This window comes from Saccopteryx leptura, chromosome 4 (genome assembly GCF_036850995.1).
Source record: "Saccopteryx leptura isolate mSacLep1 chromosome 4, mSacLep1_pri_phased_curated, whole genome shotgun sequence".
NCBI classification, from domain to species: domain Eukaryota; kingdom Metazoa; phylum Chordata; class Mammalia; order Chiroptera; family Emballonuridae; genus Saccopteryx; species Saccopteryx leptura.
Genome location: NC_089506.1, coordinates 222,851,297 through 222,866,447, shown reverse-complemented (window position 1 = coordinate 222,866,447; position 15,151 = coordinate 222,851,297). Strand labels below are relative to the sequence as shown.

The following is a 15,151-nucleotide window of genomic DNA, read 5'->3' as shown; positions in this document are numbered from 1 at the left end:
TGTGCCGGCGCCAACTCCCTCCTCCTTCAGGTGTGTGCCGGCGCCAGCTCCCTTCTGGTGTGTGCGGTGTGTGCGAGCGCCAGCTCCCTTCTCCTTCCGGTGTGTGCTGGCGCCGGCTCCCTTCTCCTTCCGGTATGTGCTGGCGCCGGCTCCCTTCTCCTTCCGGTGTGTGCCGGCGCCAGCTCCCTTCTCCTTCCGGTGTGTGCCGGCGGCAGCTCCCTTCTCCTTTCGGGGTGTGCCGGCGTCAGCTCTCTTCTCCTTCCGGTGTGCCGGCGCCAGCTCCCTTCTCCTTTCGGGGTGTGCCCGCGCCAGCTCCCTTCTCCTTCCGGTGTGTGCCGGCGCCAGCTCCCTCCTCCTTCAGGTGTGTGCCGGCGCCAGCTCCCTTCTCCTTTCGGGGTGTGCCGGCGCCAGCTCCCTCCTCCTTCAGGTGTGTGTGTGTGCGTGCGAGCGCCAGCTCCCTTCTCCTTCCGGTGTGTGCCGGCGGCAGCTCCCTTCTCCTTTCGGGGTGTGCCGGCACCAGCTCCCTCCTCCTCCAGGTGTGTGCCGGCGCCAGCTCCCTTCTCCTTCCGGTGTGTGCCGGCGCCAGCTCCCTTCTCCTTCCGGTGTGTGCGAGCGCCAGCTCCCTTCTCTTTCTGGTGTGTGCCGGCGCCAACTCCCTCCTCCTTCAGGTGTGTGCCGGCGCCAGCTCCCTTCTGGTGTGTGCGGTGTGTGCGAGCGCCAGCTCCCTTCTCCTTCCGGTGTGTGCTGGCGCCGGCTCCCTTCTCCTTCCGGTGTGTGCTGGCGCCGGCTCCCTTCTCCTTCCGGTGTGTGCTAGCGTCAGCTTCCTTCTCTTCCAGCTCGCAGCGATGCGGACCTCTGTCTAGACAGGAGCCATAACTCGCCTTTAAAGGCTGACCATCTGTCAGGTTACTTATTCCCATTTGGTGTGTAGAAGGCACGGCCCTCATCTTCATTTTCTGACTCGTTCTGCTTGTACTCACGTGGTGTGGCCCGCGGGCAGGAGAGGAGCGAGGAGAGTCCTGCTCCGAGTTGCACAGTCTGCGGGCCCAGAGAGTTCAGTTTGCGCCCTGCCCCGCCCTGCCCTGCCCACCAGCCGGAAGGAGAGGCAGCAGACAATGCTCAGACCTGTTTTGAAGGAGAGGTGTTTTCAGAATAATTGACTGAACTACAGTTTTAAATAACTGCCAGCAAAAATAATTCTCAAATGTGAGTCAAAGCCCACTGGCTTATAGAGTCACCATGGGATGCTTTCCATGTATCTTAAGTTGTGAAGAATGTTGTGGCCATCGTCAGAATCCTCAGTGTTACATTTTTTGTCAAAGGGTCTCTCGTTGCCTGTTTATTTATTTATTTTTTTTTAACAGAGACAGAGAGTCAGAGAGGGATAGACAGGGACAGACAGACAGGAACAGAGAGATGAGAAGCATCAATCATTAGTTTTTTGTTGCGCATTGCGACACCTTAGTTGTTCATTGATTGCCCTCTCATATGTGCCTTGACCGCGGGCCTTCAGCAGACTGAGTAACCCCTTGCTCGAGCCAGTGACCTTGGGTCCAAGTTGGTGAGCTTTTGCTCAAACCAGATGAGCCCACGTTCAAGCTGGTGACCTCGGGGTCTTGAACCTGAGTCCTCAGCATCCCAGTCCGACGCTCTATCCACTGCGCCACTGCCTGGTCAGGCTGCCTGTTTATTCTTAGAGCAGTCAGCTTTTCTGAAGGGGATGGGACCACAGAGGGTCATTTGTTAGAGGCCTTTTGCTGAGTGATCAGGAGCAATTTCCTGTTAGGAGTTCTTTTTTTTATTATTCATTTTAGAGAGGAGAGAGAGAGAGAGAAAGGGGGGAAGAGCAGGAAGCATCAACTCCATATGTGCCTTGACCAGACAAGTGCAGGGTTTTGAACCAGCGTCCTCAGCGTTCAAGGTCAACGCTTAATCCACTGTGCCACCACAGGTCAGGCCCTGTTAGGGGTTCTTGAGTTCTGTCCTAAAAGCCTTCTTTATTTCCAAAATTGCAGTATAATGCTTTATCATAGTAAGAAACACTATGTTTCCCCTCGAGGAAACTTTTCATCGTTCAGTGGGAGAACAGTTGTGCAAACCCCCAGTGCTTGCTCCCATCCTCCTCCCTTTTCTTACTGCAAGCAGTTGCCACCATACTTGAAAGGGTGGTGATGGTCACAACTGTCTTTTCATTGTTTTCAGAGCGGGTGGGACGGGGTTGTCCTGCTTTATGCATTTTTATGACGCATTCACTGGTTGATTCTGATGTGATCCCCGACCAGGGATCACCCAGAACCCGGGGCGTACGGGGTCGACACTGACCTGCCGCGCTGCTCTGGTCTGGGAATAGCTCCGCCCCCGGCAGCCGCTGGGAGGAGTGTGGTGACTACAGGCAGAGGTGACGACTCTGCCCCTCTCTGCCCCTTCACCCCCTCCTGGCACGGATCCCTTAGCCACCACGCTGCGCTCCTCTGGGTGCTCCAGGGTGGGCCTGGCTGTTAGGTGATTTGAGGGAAAAAGGGACAACTTGTTGGAGGTGTCTTCCTCCATTCTCCTGAGAGAGGGAGAGTCGGAAATCAATAGGAGAAAGAAGAAAAAAGAGAGTACAATTCAGTTTTGAGAGCAGAACTGATTTTTTTTTTGGCTTCATTTTCTTTGAACACATTGCCCTGTTTCTAAACATGTATCCATGAAACCACAAGTTGCAGGAAAGCCTCTGCTTCCAAGAACCCCCCCCACACACACACCTATCCCCGCCCCCCCCCACGTCTGTGTGCACGCACCCACCCTGGTCTGCCTCCTCCCCCAGGCAGCCCCCCAGAATGCCTCTGCGGGTTTTACTGCGGTCCTAAAAAAACAACAGGCACTTGTCCTAGGCAAGTGCTGTGTTGTTGTTCACATTGAGAAAATAAACGTCTATGGCTCCAGAAATTTCTTTCCCTGTCATTTTCACAGCAGTTTTCTCACTTGCATTTGCCTTGAAAGGGGGGAGATAGTTTTTACACAAAAGTAACATTTTGTTCTTAGTGGGGAAGAAGATAAGATAATTACCGTTTCACCTTCCTTCAGCTGGGTTTCTACAAAGGGATGCACCCCACCTTTGATAGAGGGGCTCCTTCAGTTTTTCCTGAGAACACGTTGGTGTAAAAGCAGCACTCGACGTGTCACAAAAATTGCTTTTCTGTTATTTGAATGAACAAGGAGAGGGGGGAGGTACTTCACGTCACCATCGTGCCTGCCTGCTTTTCCGGCCAAGCGTCTGGCAATGGTGTGGCGGCTGTGAACACTGTACCTTCTACAGAAATGGGTGAACTTACCAAACTGGGGGTGAGGTGGGACTTCCTGGTTTTCCCATTTTCTTTCTGTAATATTCTTAGACCACTTAATTTGGATAAAAATATATTGGTTCTAATTTAATTCATTATTTAATATGACTTTTGTATTAAGCTTAAACATACCGTAGTTTTTACTCTATAAGACGCACCTGACCGAAAGACACACCTAGGGTTTTAAGGAGAAAAATAAGAAAAAAAGTATTCTGAACCCCATGGTGTGTTACTTAATAAAATACAGTATGTATTTTAAGCTTGCCTTCGTCTCCTGAAAAGTGTTTTTCTCCCTAGCCAAGGTGAAGGGGTGTGCGGTGCGTCTCGGCACCCGGAATACGCAAGTTCCCAGCAGGAACCTCCTCCCTCTCGTTCACTGTTCCCCTCCGGGAGCCTAGGAACAATGCCCAACTGACACAGTATTCAGAAAAGCACTTGCTTAGTGAATGATTAAACATTTCATGGCTTTGTGAGTTGTTGTTTTTTTTAAGTTCACTCTGTATGTTAAGCCGCCTTAGGAATCACAGCATTCTGCTGCAGAGGGGGCTCAGTGGAATGGAGTGCGTGAGCGACCCCTGTGGAGAGAAGGACGCTTGCTCTAAGAAGGGCAGGCAGGGGTCCTGGGGACTATCCCCTGTATACGACATAGCCACTAAAAGGTCCCCTCTTTCCCATCTCCCCAGGAGCGCTCACGGTGGGCCTCGTGCGGCAATGTCAGACAATCCACGGACGAGAACGGACGTGCATCCCGCCGCGGCTCCCCCCGGAGTGGGTCACCACCCTGTTTTTTATCATCTTGGGGATCATTTCATTGACTGTTACATGTGGTTTGCTGGTGGCTTCCCACTGGCGAAGAGAAGCTACAAAATATGCCCGATGGATAGCATTCACTGGAAGTAAGTAACCTGTTGTGCTCGGTCATTTGTCTAGGAGGCATGTGGTCTCTATGAGGGCAGCAAGAATTAGTGATAAGGACTGTGTAACCACCAAGAGCGCCACCTGCGTGTGGCCGGCAGTACCCGCATAGCCCCACATCGGTTCTTCAGAACCCGCACCAGACCAGGATCTCCAAAACCTTGCTTCGTATGAAATGCTATTTTTAAAAAATTTTTATTTTTTTTGCTCACACTGTGACATGAGTGTTCCAGGTCTGTGACTCATAGCTGCCGCTAGCCCGAGTCTTTCCTCTTCTTGAAGGAATTGGTATCTTCTATCCAATAAAGATAAATCTAGACAAAAAAACATGACAAATGTAAATTTGATACAGGTGCTGTTGTACTTTTTAATACCCCTGATTTTTAGTTTCTTCTGTCAGTTGTGTGTGACCATGGAAGAACCAACACATTTGATATTTAATAATTGTTTCTCAGCATTTCTCACTCCATTCACTAATGCCCAGGGCTGTGACATATTTATATATGGCAGAATTGGCTTAATTTCAGAGCATGTAAGAGGCTTCTCCCAAGTTGAAACAAAAATGCACAAAGAAAAGTTATTTTTTGTGGTTCCACTTTCTTGCCTCTTTCTCTCTAAAGCCGCTTTGCCCCAGGTGATTCTTTTCTTTTCAGAAACAGAGAGAGGGATAGACAGGGACAAACAGACAGGAATGGAGAGATGAGAAGCATCAATCATCAGTTTTTCGTTGCACATTGCGACACCTTAGTTATTCATTGATTGCTTTCTCATATGTGCCTTGACCCCAGGGGGCTCCAGCCAAGCCAGTGACCCCTTGCTCAAGCCAGCAACCTTGAGTCCAAGCTGGTGAGCTTTTGCTCAAACCAGATGAGCCCGCGCTCAGGGTCTCGAACCTGGGTCCTCAGGATCCCAGTCCAACGCTCTATCCGCTGCCCACCGCCCGGTCAGGCACTCCCAGGTGATTCCTAACCAATGTCTGGAAACAGACTTGGTTGTCACAAGTAGGGGATGCTTCTGACACCTCGTGAGTTGAGGCCAGGGATGCTGTACACATCCTGCACAGGACACGCACAGGACTGCCCACAGCAAAGACCTCTCTGGCCCCAAACAGCCACAGGGTCCTGTCGAGAGCCCTGCTGTCAGGTGGAGTGACAGTGCTGACGCCATCCTGTAGGGTTTAACTTTTATTCAGTGCCTGGACATCATCTCAGGTGACAAGTTTTACAAAATGAATATTGTGCCCTGTCCAGATGGCTCAGTTGGTTAGAGTATCGGCCCCAGCACAGAGATTGCCGGTTTGGTCCTGGTCGGGGCACAAACATGAACAGATTGAAGTTCCTGTCTCTCTCTCTTGCCGCCTTCCTCTCGCTCTAAAATCAGTCAGCAAATGTTTGTAATGAAAATTATAGCACAACTTATTTTCATTTAGAACTCGGGCTAAACGTAGGGTAACCCTAGCTCAGTCCTTAAGACCATAAGATAGGGGGTGTTAGTGCACGAGTCTCAGTCTGTCCCTCTCTCGGTGAAACTTGCTCTTAATGTATGTTTCTGGTTCTGTTGTTTTATTTTTTGTCTCTATATCCACCTTAACTTTAAGATTTAGTTCATAAAAAAATCAGGCACAAAATATCTACGTCCTTGTTAAGAAATGTGAGACAAAGTGGTGATCTCGTTTGAGGTCCAAGAGACCTCCCAGGACAGGGCTTTCGAGATAGCAGGGTCCAGAGGCAGTCGTAGAGACAGTACTGCCGCATTCAAGGGTATTGATGAGGAACTGAAAGAGAATCTCTACTCAGAACTAAATGACAAGATAACCTGGAAATGTTTTCTTTGAATATATGTACCCTGATTTATTGATGTCACCCCATTAAAATAAAAATTTATTTATAAAAAAAAAAAAGAGAGAGAGAATCTCTAGTCACAGGTACAATCATTTGTCCAGATAGAATTCTTTATGTAAAATCAAAGAAGGATGTTTCTGGATTTAGTTGAAATTTAGGAATGCGTATGCTATGACTATGGAAAACTCTCTAACATAATTTAGCAAAGTAGTATGAGTCAAAGCAAGGATTAAGATGCTCACTGAGCCATTGTTTCTTGTGACCCAATACAGGGAGAGAACTAAGATTATCTTGTTTTTCTTTCCCTTCAATAGAAAATATTTAAGGATAGGTAGTTACCCAGCATTCAGTGTGTTTTTCCTTTAAAAAAATAATAATTTGGGGCCCTAGCCGGTTAGCTCAGTGGTAGAGCGTTGGCCTGGCGTGTGGGAGTCCTGGGTTCGATTTCTGGCCAGGGCACACAGGAGAAGCGCCCATCTGCTTCTCCGCCCCTCCCCCTCTCCTTCCTCTCTGTCTCTCTCTTCCCCTCCCGCAGCCAAGGATCCACTGGAGCAAAGTTGGCCCGGGCACTTAGGATGGCTCTGTGGCCTCTGCCTCAGGCGCTAGAATGGCTCTGATTGCGGCAGAGCGACGCCCAGATGGGCAGAGCATCACCCCCTGGTGGGCATGCCGAGTGGATCCCGGTCCGGCACATGCGGGAGTCTGTCTGACTGCCTCCCCGTTTCCAACTTCAGGGGAAAAAATAATAATAATAATAAATAATAATAATTTGGCCCTGACCAGTTGGCTCAGTGGTAGAGTGTCAGCCCAGTGTGTGGATGTCCGGGGTTCAATTCCCTGTCAGAGCACACAGGAGAAACGACCTGTGTCGTTTCAGTTCTTCATCCACCCCTCTCCTCCCCCTCTCACTTTTCTCTCTCCCTCCCACCACCCTCACCCATAGCCATAGCTCGATTGGTTCGAGCGATGGCCCCAGGCACTAAGGGTGGCTTCATGGCCTCAGCCTCAGGCACTAAAAATAGCTCAGTTATTTAGCAATGGAGCAGCCCACATGGGAAAAACATCACCCCATAGGGGACTTGCCAGGTGGAGCCTGGTCAGGGTGCATGTGGGACTCTGTCTCTCTGCTTCCTCTCCCTTCACTTAATAAAAAATAGAAACGGCCTGACCTGTGGTAGCTCAGTGGAAAAGCATTGACCTGGAACGCTGAGATCACTGGTCAAAACCCTGGGCTTGCCCGGTCAAGGTACATGTGGGAGTTGATGCTTCTTGCCCCCTACCCCTTTTCTGTAAAAGGAATTTTAAAAAATAAAATAAATAATAAATAATCTAAGTTTTTAAAATAGTATACATATAATATAATTCAGAGTCTATGAAAGGCACTCAGTGAAGTGAGTGAGCAGTCTTACCTGTGCCCTGTCACTCGGCCAGGACCCTTTGCTGGAGGCAACCACTGTGCCTAGTGTAGTGTTTCCTACCAGAGGTGTTCCATGCATAGGAACGTGTGTGTGTTGGGTGAGTATTCTGTACATGTGTGTTTACTCTGTTTATATTATCCTGTACCTTGATTGTTTAGCTCAGGACTGTATCTTGGAGTTAGTGTCACCTAAGGAAGCATAGTGCTGTGTTACTCTTAGCTTCCTTAAATACATAGGGTTTTTGGGGGGTGAGTGTTTGTTTAGCTTTGGGGGGATTATTTGTTTTTTAGCACAAAAGAGAGGAATGGAGAGAGGTGAGAAGCATCAACTCGTAGCTATGTCACTCCCGTTCATTGACTGCTTCCCGTATGTGCCGTGACCAGGGTGGTGGGGCTCCAGCTGAGCCAGTGAGCCTGCACTCGAGCCGGTGACCTCGGTGTTTTGAACCCAGATCTCTAGTGTCCCGGGTTGACGCTCTTTCCACTGCACCACCATCCATCAGGCAGATAGATCGTTTTTTTGTCACCAGGGCTAGTCCACTGGGCGAGCAGTCCTCACGGGGTCTGGTGTTTCCATTCAGGCCTGGAACTGCCCTGTTGTCGACCATCATCTCTATTGTATACATTTCTGTGCCAGCTAAGCTGTGATCTTGGTAAGAATGGGGGGTGACATTTTCCGCTGCGCTTACACAGTGGGCGATGTCTCAGGAGAGCTAGCTGCACATGGTGGGCTGGCCCATGCGGGGAAGGTCGCAAAGACGTGTCTGTGTTTTGAAGCCTGACCCTCCTTGTTTCCTTCGCCGCCCTAATTGAATTCTCATCGACCAGGGCACCTGGCGCCCAACGCACAGTTGTGTCTTCATAGGTTTGTTTAGGACCCAGAACTTAATTGTAAAATGTTGACAAGATATTATCATCAATGATACTTAATATAGTAACTTCACAGGTCCGGTAGCTTAAAAGAAAAATCATCTACCCATAGTAAATATCCTGGGAGAACCTGATTCTTTGGATTAAAAACCAAAATTAGACTGACTGAGAGTTCATTGCTTCCTTTAAATTTAATTAAGCTTTTCCTAACCAATTTGGAAAATAATTAAGTCTTATAAAATATTAAACTCTACTTTAAATATAGTCATTAAATGATTACTTTGTTATAATGGGTAGATTTTTATTTTACAATAGAAAATAAGAAAGTATAGAAATAAAGTTGGCACATCAATTAACAACAAACTGTAATATCTGCATATTTCTAAATTATTTTAGAAACATTGTTTTTGCTGTGGCCGCATAGCTCAGCCTGGAAGCACAGAGGTTGCTAGCTCAATCCCGGGTCAGGGCACATACGGGAACAGCTCAATGTTCCTGTCTGTCACTCTCTTCCTTCCTCTCTCTAAAATCAATAAAATAAACATTAAAAAAAGAAATATTGTTTTAAAAACTAATTGTATCCCATTGTTTTTATAGATTATCTGTAGATTGTTTCATTTTATTTACCAAACCATATTCAGGCATAAGAACCATTAGAACTTGGTGACACCTAGTACCATCAGGGGACATCAGCAGCCCCGATGAAACTTACTTACTGCTGACTTAACAACAGGAGCACCAGGAACTCTAACACCTAATTACGAGATTTTTCATTTGTTTTATGGTGGTTATCCAAAAGAAGCCGAATTTGCTTTTATAACATGATTTAGAGTGGTTATTTGCCTGAGATGAAATAGACTGTGTCTGTAATACAAAATAATTCACCTAAATAGTGAAAAATAAGGTTGCTGGTGTATCTCTTGAGAACGTCCATCACTTGAGAAAATGTACTTGTTAATACATTTCTAGAGAGCTTTCCAGGAAAAGACTCCTGTTGGATTTTTAAGGACTCTGTTAAATTGTGTTGATTGTCTAACACAAAAGCAATTCGGGATAAGTGTCAGCCGATTTGTTTATCCAGGACTCTGCCTCTGTTCCCGGGGATAGGTCTAACTGAGAAAAGCTTTCTCATTCAGATAATAGTGGAAAGCCTCAATTCTCTACAGACAACGAATATAGTAATCTGCCTTCACATTGCACTGAAATGCTTCTGCCTCCAAAGAAATTTGAAGGACTGCACATTAGACCAATGTGCTTTCAAAGAGCATCTACTGTTTTCTTGGAAAAGCTGGCTTCTGTGTAGGTAACTAGCCTTCGTTAAGAAGAGCATTCCTTTGGTAGCGTGCCGCTGGCTAAAACAGTGGCCTGTGCAATTACTTCCGCGCAGACCATGGGTTTTCTGATATTTTTCTTGATACATTTTAGCAAATATTGGATTTCATTGTGTTTGTATATAAAACCCACCCCCATTTGAACCTCTGTGTGTTCAGAAACCTGACAGAGGTTGGGTATTTTTTTTTTTTTTTTCATTTTTCTGAAGCTGGAAATAGGGAGAGACAGTCAGACAGACTCCCGCATGCGCCCGACCGGGATCCACCCGGCACGCCCACCATGGGGCGACGCTCTGCCCACCAGGGGGCGATGCTCTGCCCATCCTGGGCGTCGCCATGTTGCGACCAGAGCCACTCTAGCGCCTGGGGCAGAGGCCACAGAGCCATCCCCAGCGCCCGGGCCATCTTTGCTCCAATGGAGCCTTGGCTGCGGGAGGGGAAGAGAGAGACAGAGAGGAAAGCGCGGCGGAGGGGTGGAGAAGCAAATGGGCGCTTCTCCTGTGTGCCCTGGCCGGGAATCGAACCCGGGTCCTCCGCACGCTAGGCCGACGCTCTACCGCTGAGCCAACCGGCCAGGGCGAGAGGTTGGGTATTTTTGTTTGTTTGTTCTGACGTGGTCCATAAGAAGTGACTACTGACGATTTGCTAATTATCCCGGAAGTCTGAGGCTTTTCCTGCCGTCTGACTATGAATCCGAGTTGAGGCACCTGGTACTTCCGTGGACCTTTTCTCCTGTCCCTTCTAACTGATACCCACGGGGGGGGGGAGGCAGAGACTCAGCAGAGGAACAGCCACGGTGGTGACGTGCACGGTTTCCTCAGCCCGTCCTGTCCGCCTGGCGGGGCGCCAGGGACTCGGGGCCGGGTCATTCGCACTGCACTGCCGGTATTTACTCCGTTTTCAGAAGGACCCAGAGGCCTAAGCTTACGTAGCCCGTAAACCGTACGGCTAGAACTTAACCCTCAATCCTGACTTGACATGGTCAAGAGTAAAATGTGCAGGTATTTAGTAGGATTAGGGGGCCTCTTTGAAGGCTAGTATTTGAAATTGTTGTAAAAGGCAAGCCCAGATTTTACCGAATTTGCCCGTTAGGCTTTGAGGGTATTATGTGATCTGGGGTCTATGCACATCTTTGGACAGGTGGTTCACCTGGGAACAGTTTTGACCATGTTATCTAGCCACAAACCTTACAGTCTTCTTTTGTACCAGATTTTCATTGTTTTCCTGATCACCAAGCCGTGTTACTAATGTTGTGTTTTGGTTTGTTTTACAGTGATCCTTTTCTGTATGGCTGCCCTAATATTCCCAATAGGATTTTACATCAATGAAGTCGGAGGCCAACCCTATAAGTTACCCAACAACACAGTCGTTGGGTCGTCTTACGTACTTTTTGTCTTATCGATTTTCTTTACCATCGTAGGGCTTCTGTTTGCTGGCAAAGTTTGTTTACCAGGCTGATGAATGTCTAAATTGCTTGACGTTTATGATTTTTATTTTTATTTTCGTTTTATTTTTATTTTTTTTAACTTTTGGAGGGTGGGTAAGACAAAAGGCCCGGCATCTGAGTCACCGTCGCCTTAGGAAGGTGCTCGAGATGAGACGGATGCAGGAAAGAAGAGAAATGCTTTGATTTGTTCTCACTGTGCACTTTGGATTTTTTTAAAAAGAAAGAAACGAGAGCCTTTTCCGTAACCAAATACAGACAGTAGTGACCACACCGCCTCAGCGTGGATCCAAGCAGTCGGTCGGCACTGTGACGGCAGCAGGGCGGGGCCGGGTGCTTTTCCACTGAGAAGCAGGCGGCCCTTGGTGACTCTGTCGCTCCGTTCCTAATGTCTAGCGGACTCAGTTGAGGGGGAAAAGTGTATTTATGAGTCATGGTGGACTAAGGGGTGCAAGAGAGTTTCCTGTGGGGCTGGCCTCACCTCCTGAGAGAGCGGTGTCCTGAGCATCCTGTCGCGGGCGGAGCCACGGCCCCGCCCGGGCAGCCATTGCTCTGCCACATCAGGACGCCGGGAGATCAGACCCTGTTCGCTAACGTGTGTGTAACGGTTCTGAGATTCCCTACTCTCTGTGTACAAAGCAAACGAAACGAAGAAACACACAAAAGTCAAACACTAAGAAACATGTTGTGTGTGGGGGGGGGAAATGTTCCTTATATTTATATAAATATATATATAATATATATATTTTGCTGATGCAGTATACAGTGTGTATATATGTGTGTGTGTATGTGTATGTGTATGTGTGTGTGTGTGTGTGTGTGTGTGTGTAAATTTATCTACACACACATGCCAGTAGCTCCCGGAAGAGAATTCTGAATGCTTTGCTAGCAAAACACTGTGGTGTGCAAACCTAGAACTCAATAGAAAAAAAACAAAACAAAAAAAAACAGAACAAGCCATTTATCTGAAGGCTGCGTAGTGGAGAGAGTCTTCAGTTTACCTCATTCTTTGTAACAGCCCTTGATTTTAACAGGTTTTTTGTAATAGGTACAAACAATCCCATATCTTTCTAGGTGCAATTTTAAGTTAAGCTAAAATTCTTTATAGGGTTAATTTATTTGTATATGATAGTAGGAAGTCTGATCACGTCAAACCTTGTAATCTGGGGAGTTTGACGCTATTTAAATTATTGGCGACTGTTGTCTGTTGTACAGAGATTGTTTTTCTGCCGGCTCAGTCTACTCCACTCCTAACGCGTTTTCTGTGTTGCAGCACACAACTTGGCATAGATACAAAAGTTCCGCTAGTAATATCAATTCACAATATTTGGTTATTGAACAACACTGGTGTTACTCTGCTATAAAAAAAAATAATAAATCTAGGTTCTTTTCATCTCCAAGCATCGCTACATCTTTACCAAAAACCTGAGCAATACAGTATTTTCCTGACTTGCTGTATGCCTTGTTTGCTACAAGCTAACGGTTTTGCATTTCCTTTAAAGGGCTGTACTAAACCTGCAGCTTTCTGTTGTTTTTTTCCCTAAAAGAACATAGCCCAGAGGAGCCTTGACCCCACAAGTGGTTGTGAGATACAGTGTTTCTCTTCTCCAGTCTCCACGCCTTCCTGTCAGTGCTCGGCTGCACTCTCCTGTTTGCAGTGTGGGGCAGGAGTGCCCCTCGTGGCAGTGAAGCCCAGTTTTCCTTCTTTGCGGTGAAACGACAACCCAGATGCCCCTGCCCGGAGGGTCCCCCTTCGCTTAAACAAAGGAACGCACTTTTTAAAAAACAAACCTAGATTATAAACCGGAGGATGATTTCCTTAGAGATGGGGCTGCCCCCTCAGATGTTCAAAGTAGGGAAGGGAGAGACCTGGTGCTTCCCACACCAGCTCTTTTCAAGTTCACGCCCGTTGGGTCCGCAGTGTTTTATGGTGGCCGACACCCGTGGTCTTGTGGCTCCCTCCGGGTGGGGCCGTGGGGGCCACCGGCTGGTGCTTCCTTGAGTTCCACGCTTTTCCTTCCCAGGGTCAAAGAAACCTAGAAAGATGCTTGAAGGGACTGTTTTCCCCCAAGTGTTGCAATGTCTAGTTGGTTCTAAGAACACCCCTGGACTTGCTCCGTGGGCATTGGGATTGCCGTTCCCGGGGGGGGGGGGGGTGACTGAGGTCCTCCGTCACACGGGTCACTTTGAAAGAAGGAAAGCTCTCATTGTCACCATCATACCACTGAGATGAAGTGTTAGCAAAGCATGGTTCAGATTACTTTACATGACCAAGAGCTTTTCTCTTCTAAAAGATGAATTTTATTGTACATAGTTTCTCAGAATATTTTTTAACTGGATCGTGAGCACGGGGAGAGAACGGTTCCGAGCTGCTAAGAGTACCCCCGCTGTTCACGCCTTGCCCTGACAGTGGTATTGCAGGATGACAGGACGTAGGGTTTTATTTGTACCTGTTACCCAGACGATCCCGTTGTCTCTACTCCCGTCACCGTCTCGGAGATCCAGTGAACAGCACACGAAGGTCTGATGGGGGGGAACTCCCTCTAACCAGTCAGCACCCCAGCCCCGGGTCAAAGCCGTCCCATCCAGTCGAGTGTGAGTCAAATCTGTGCTCCTTCCAGACCAAATGCTGACGTGGACTCATTCGTATCAGATTCCGTACCCCCTACAAGTGAAAAGAGAGACAACTGGCAGGAAATCCACTATAAGTACTATAGATAGTACAGTATTAATTTATAGCAGGAAACCATAGCTGTAAACTGTATATAAAACACTGTTCGTTGGGTGCAATCATTTGTCACACTTTTATCTGTTACATTGTTTTGAGAGTGTGTATTGTTCTCATACCTAAGAACATCACCTTAAAATCTGCTGAAAACTAGTGATAGGTTTTATTTAATTAATTTCAAAAAAAAATTTTTTTTTGGAGCTCCTATTAAAATATGCCCTAAACGTCCATAAACGTAGAAGTTTTTTAGTTCTTTAAAAGCAAACATTTCAGTACGATTCTTCCCAAAGGTAACCCATGTCCTGTGTTATTAATGTGTTGAATGTGGTGTCTGACTCTTCTGCTTCTTATAAACTTATTTTCTGTTTCATTTGTTTTGTTTTGGAAACACAGCGCTTTGTTTTTGTTTCTGGTTTTTCCTTTTTAATGTTCTAGATGACCAAAAAGCTTTGGTATCCCCACCTGATGTTCTATGAATTCACTGTTTAATCTCTTTAAGTGAGAAGTCGTCCTGGTGACACACAGTCTGTTGACTCAGAGGAGAGCCTGAGAAGGTGTTACGGACTTACTTTCGATTTCCTCTTTGCTGTTATTTTGCCTTGTGGGCTTTGTGGGAAGAACATGTTACATTTGTTTTGTCTTTATTAAAAAGACTACTGGCCACAGTTGCTCTGACTGTAGTAACTTTGATCCACCCACTCCCATTTTCTTCACAAGATTAAATTTACACTCACAATACAAAGCAGTAAGCTGTCTTTTCAGAGCTAATTTTTGAAGGATAAAACTATATGAAGGGAAGAAGGGGCCTGCGTGGGTTGGATTCCTTACGCAGGACTTACTCGTCCTATTGCCTCGAGAGCTTTTGAAGTTTGTGATCAAGGTCTGTATATTACCCCAAACTTTATTAAGAATTGTTTTCTAATTGGTTATAACATTTTCAATTAATAGTTTCAGAACAAATTGTTAATACAAACTGTATAAAATGAACATAATTTTCTTCACTTGTATTTTTGTTATCGAGCAAGTTTATCAAAATAAATTGTCTACTAAATAAACTAAAAAGGCTTCTATTACTTTGAAATAAGCTTTGATTTTCTTTATTTTTATTTTTTTAGTGAGAGACAAAGGCAGGAAGGGAGAGAAATGAGAAGCATCAACTCATAGTTGCGGCACCTTAGTTGTTCACTGATTGCTTTCTCATATGTGCCTTGACCGGGGGCTCCAGCCAAGCCAGCGACCTCGGGATCATGTCTCTGAGCCCACACTCAAGCTGGTGACC

The 15,151-nt window shown here is 46.8% G+C and overlaps 1 protein-coding gene across 1 annotated transcript in view; it reads left to right on the top strand.

The window, feature by feature from the left end:
* LOC136403997 (uncharacterized protein C16orf52 homolog B) overlaps positions 1 to 14,141 on the top strand; it is a 39,835-nt gene extending 25,694 nt beyond the window's left edge. Inside the window, exons 2-3 of the mRNA XM_066383450.1 lie at positions 4,010 to 4,222; positions 10,974 to 14,141. Of these exons, the coding sequence (XP_066239547.1) occupies positions 4,010 to 4,222; positions 10,974 to 11,158 (398 nt within the window). The 3' untranslated portion in view covers positions 11,159 to 14,141. The remainder of the gene's footprint in view (positions 1 to 4,009; positions 4,223 to 10,973) is intronic.
* Positions 14,142 to 15,151: the final 1,010 nt, after the last annotated feature.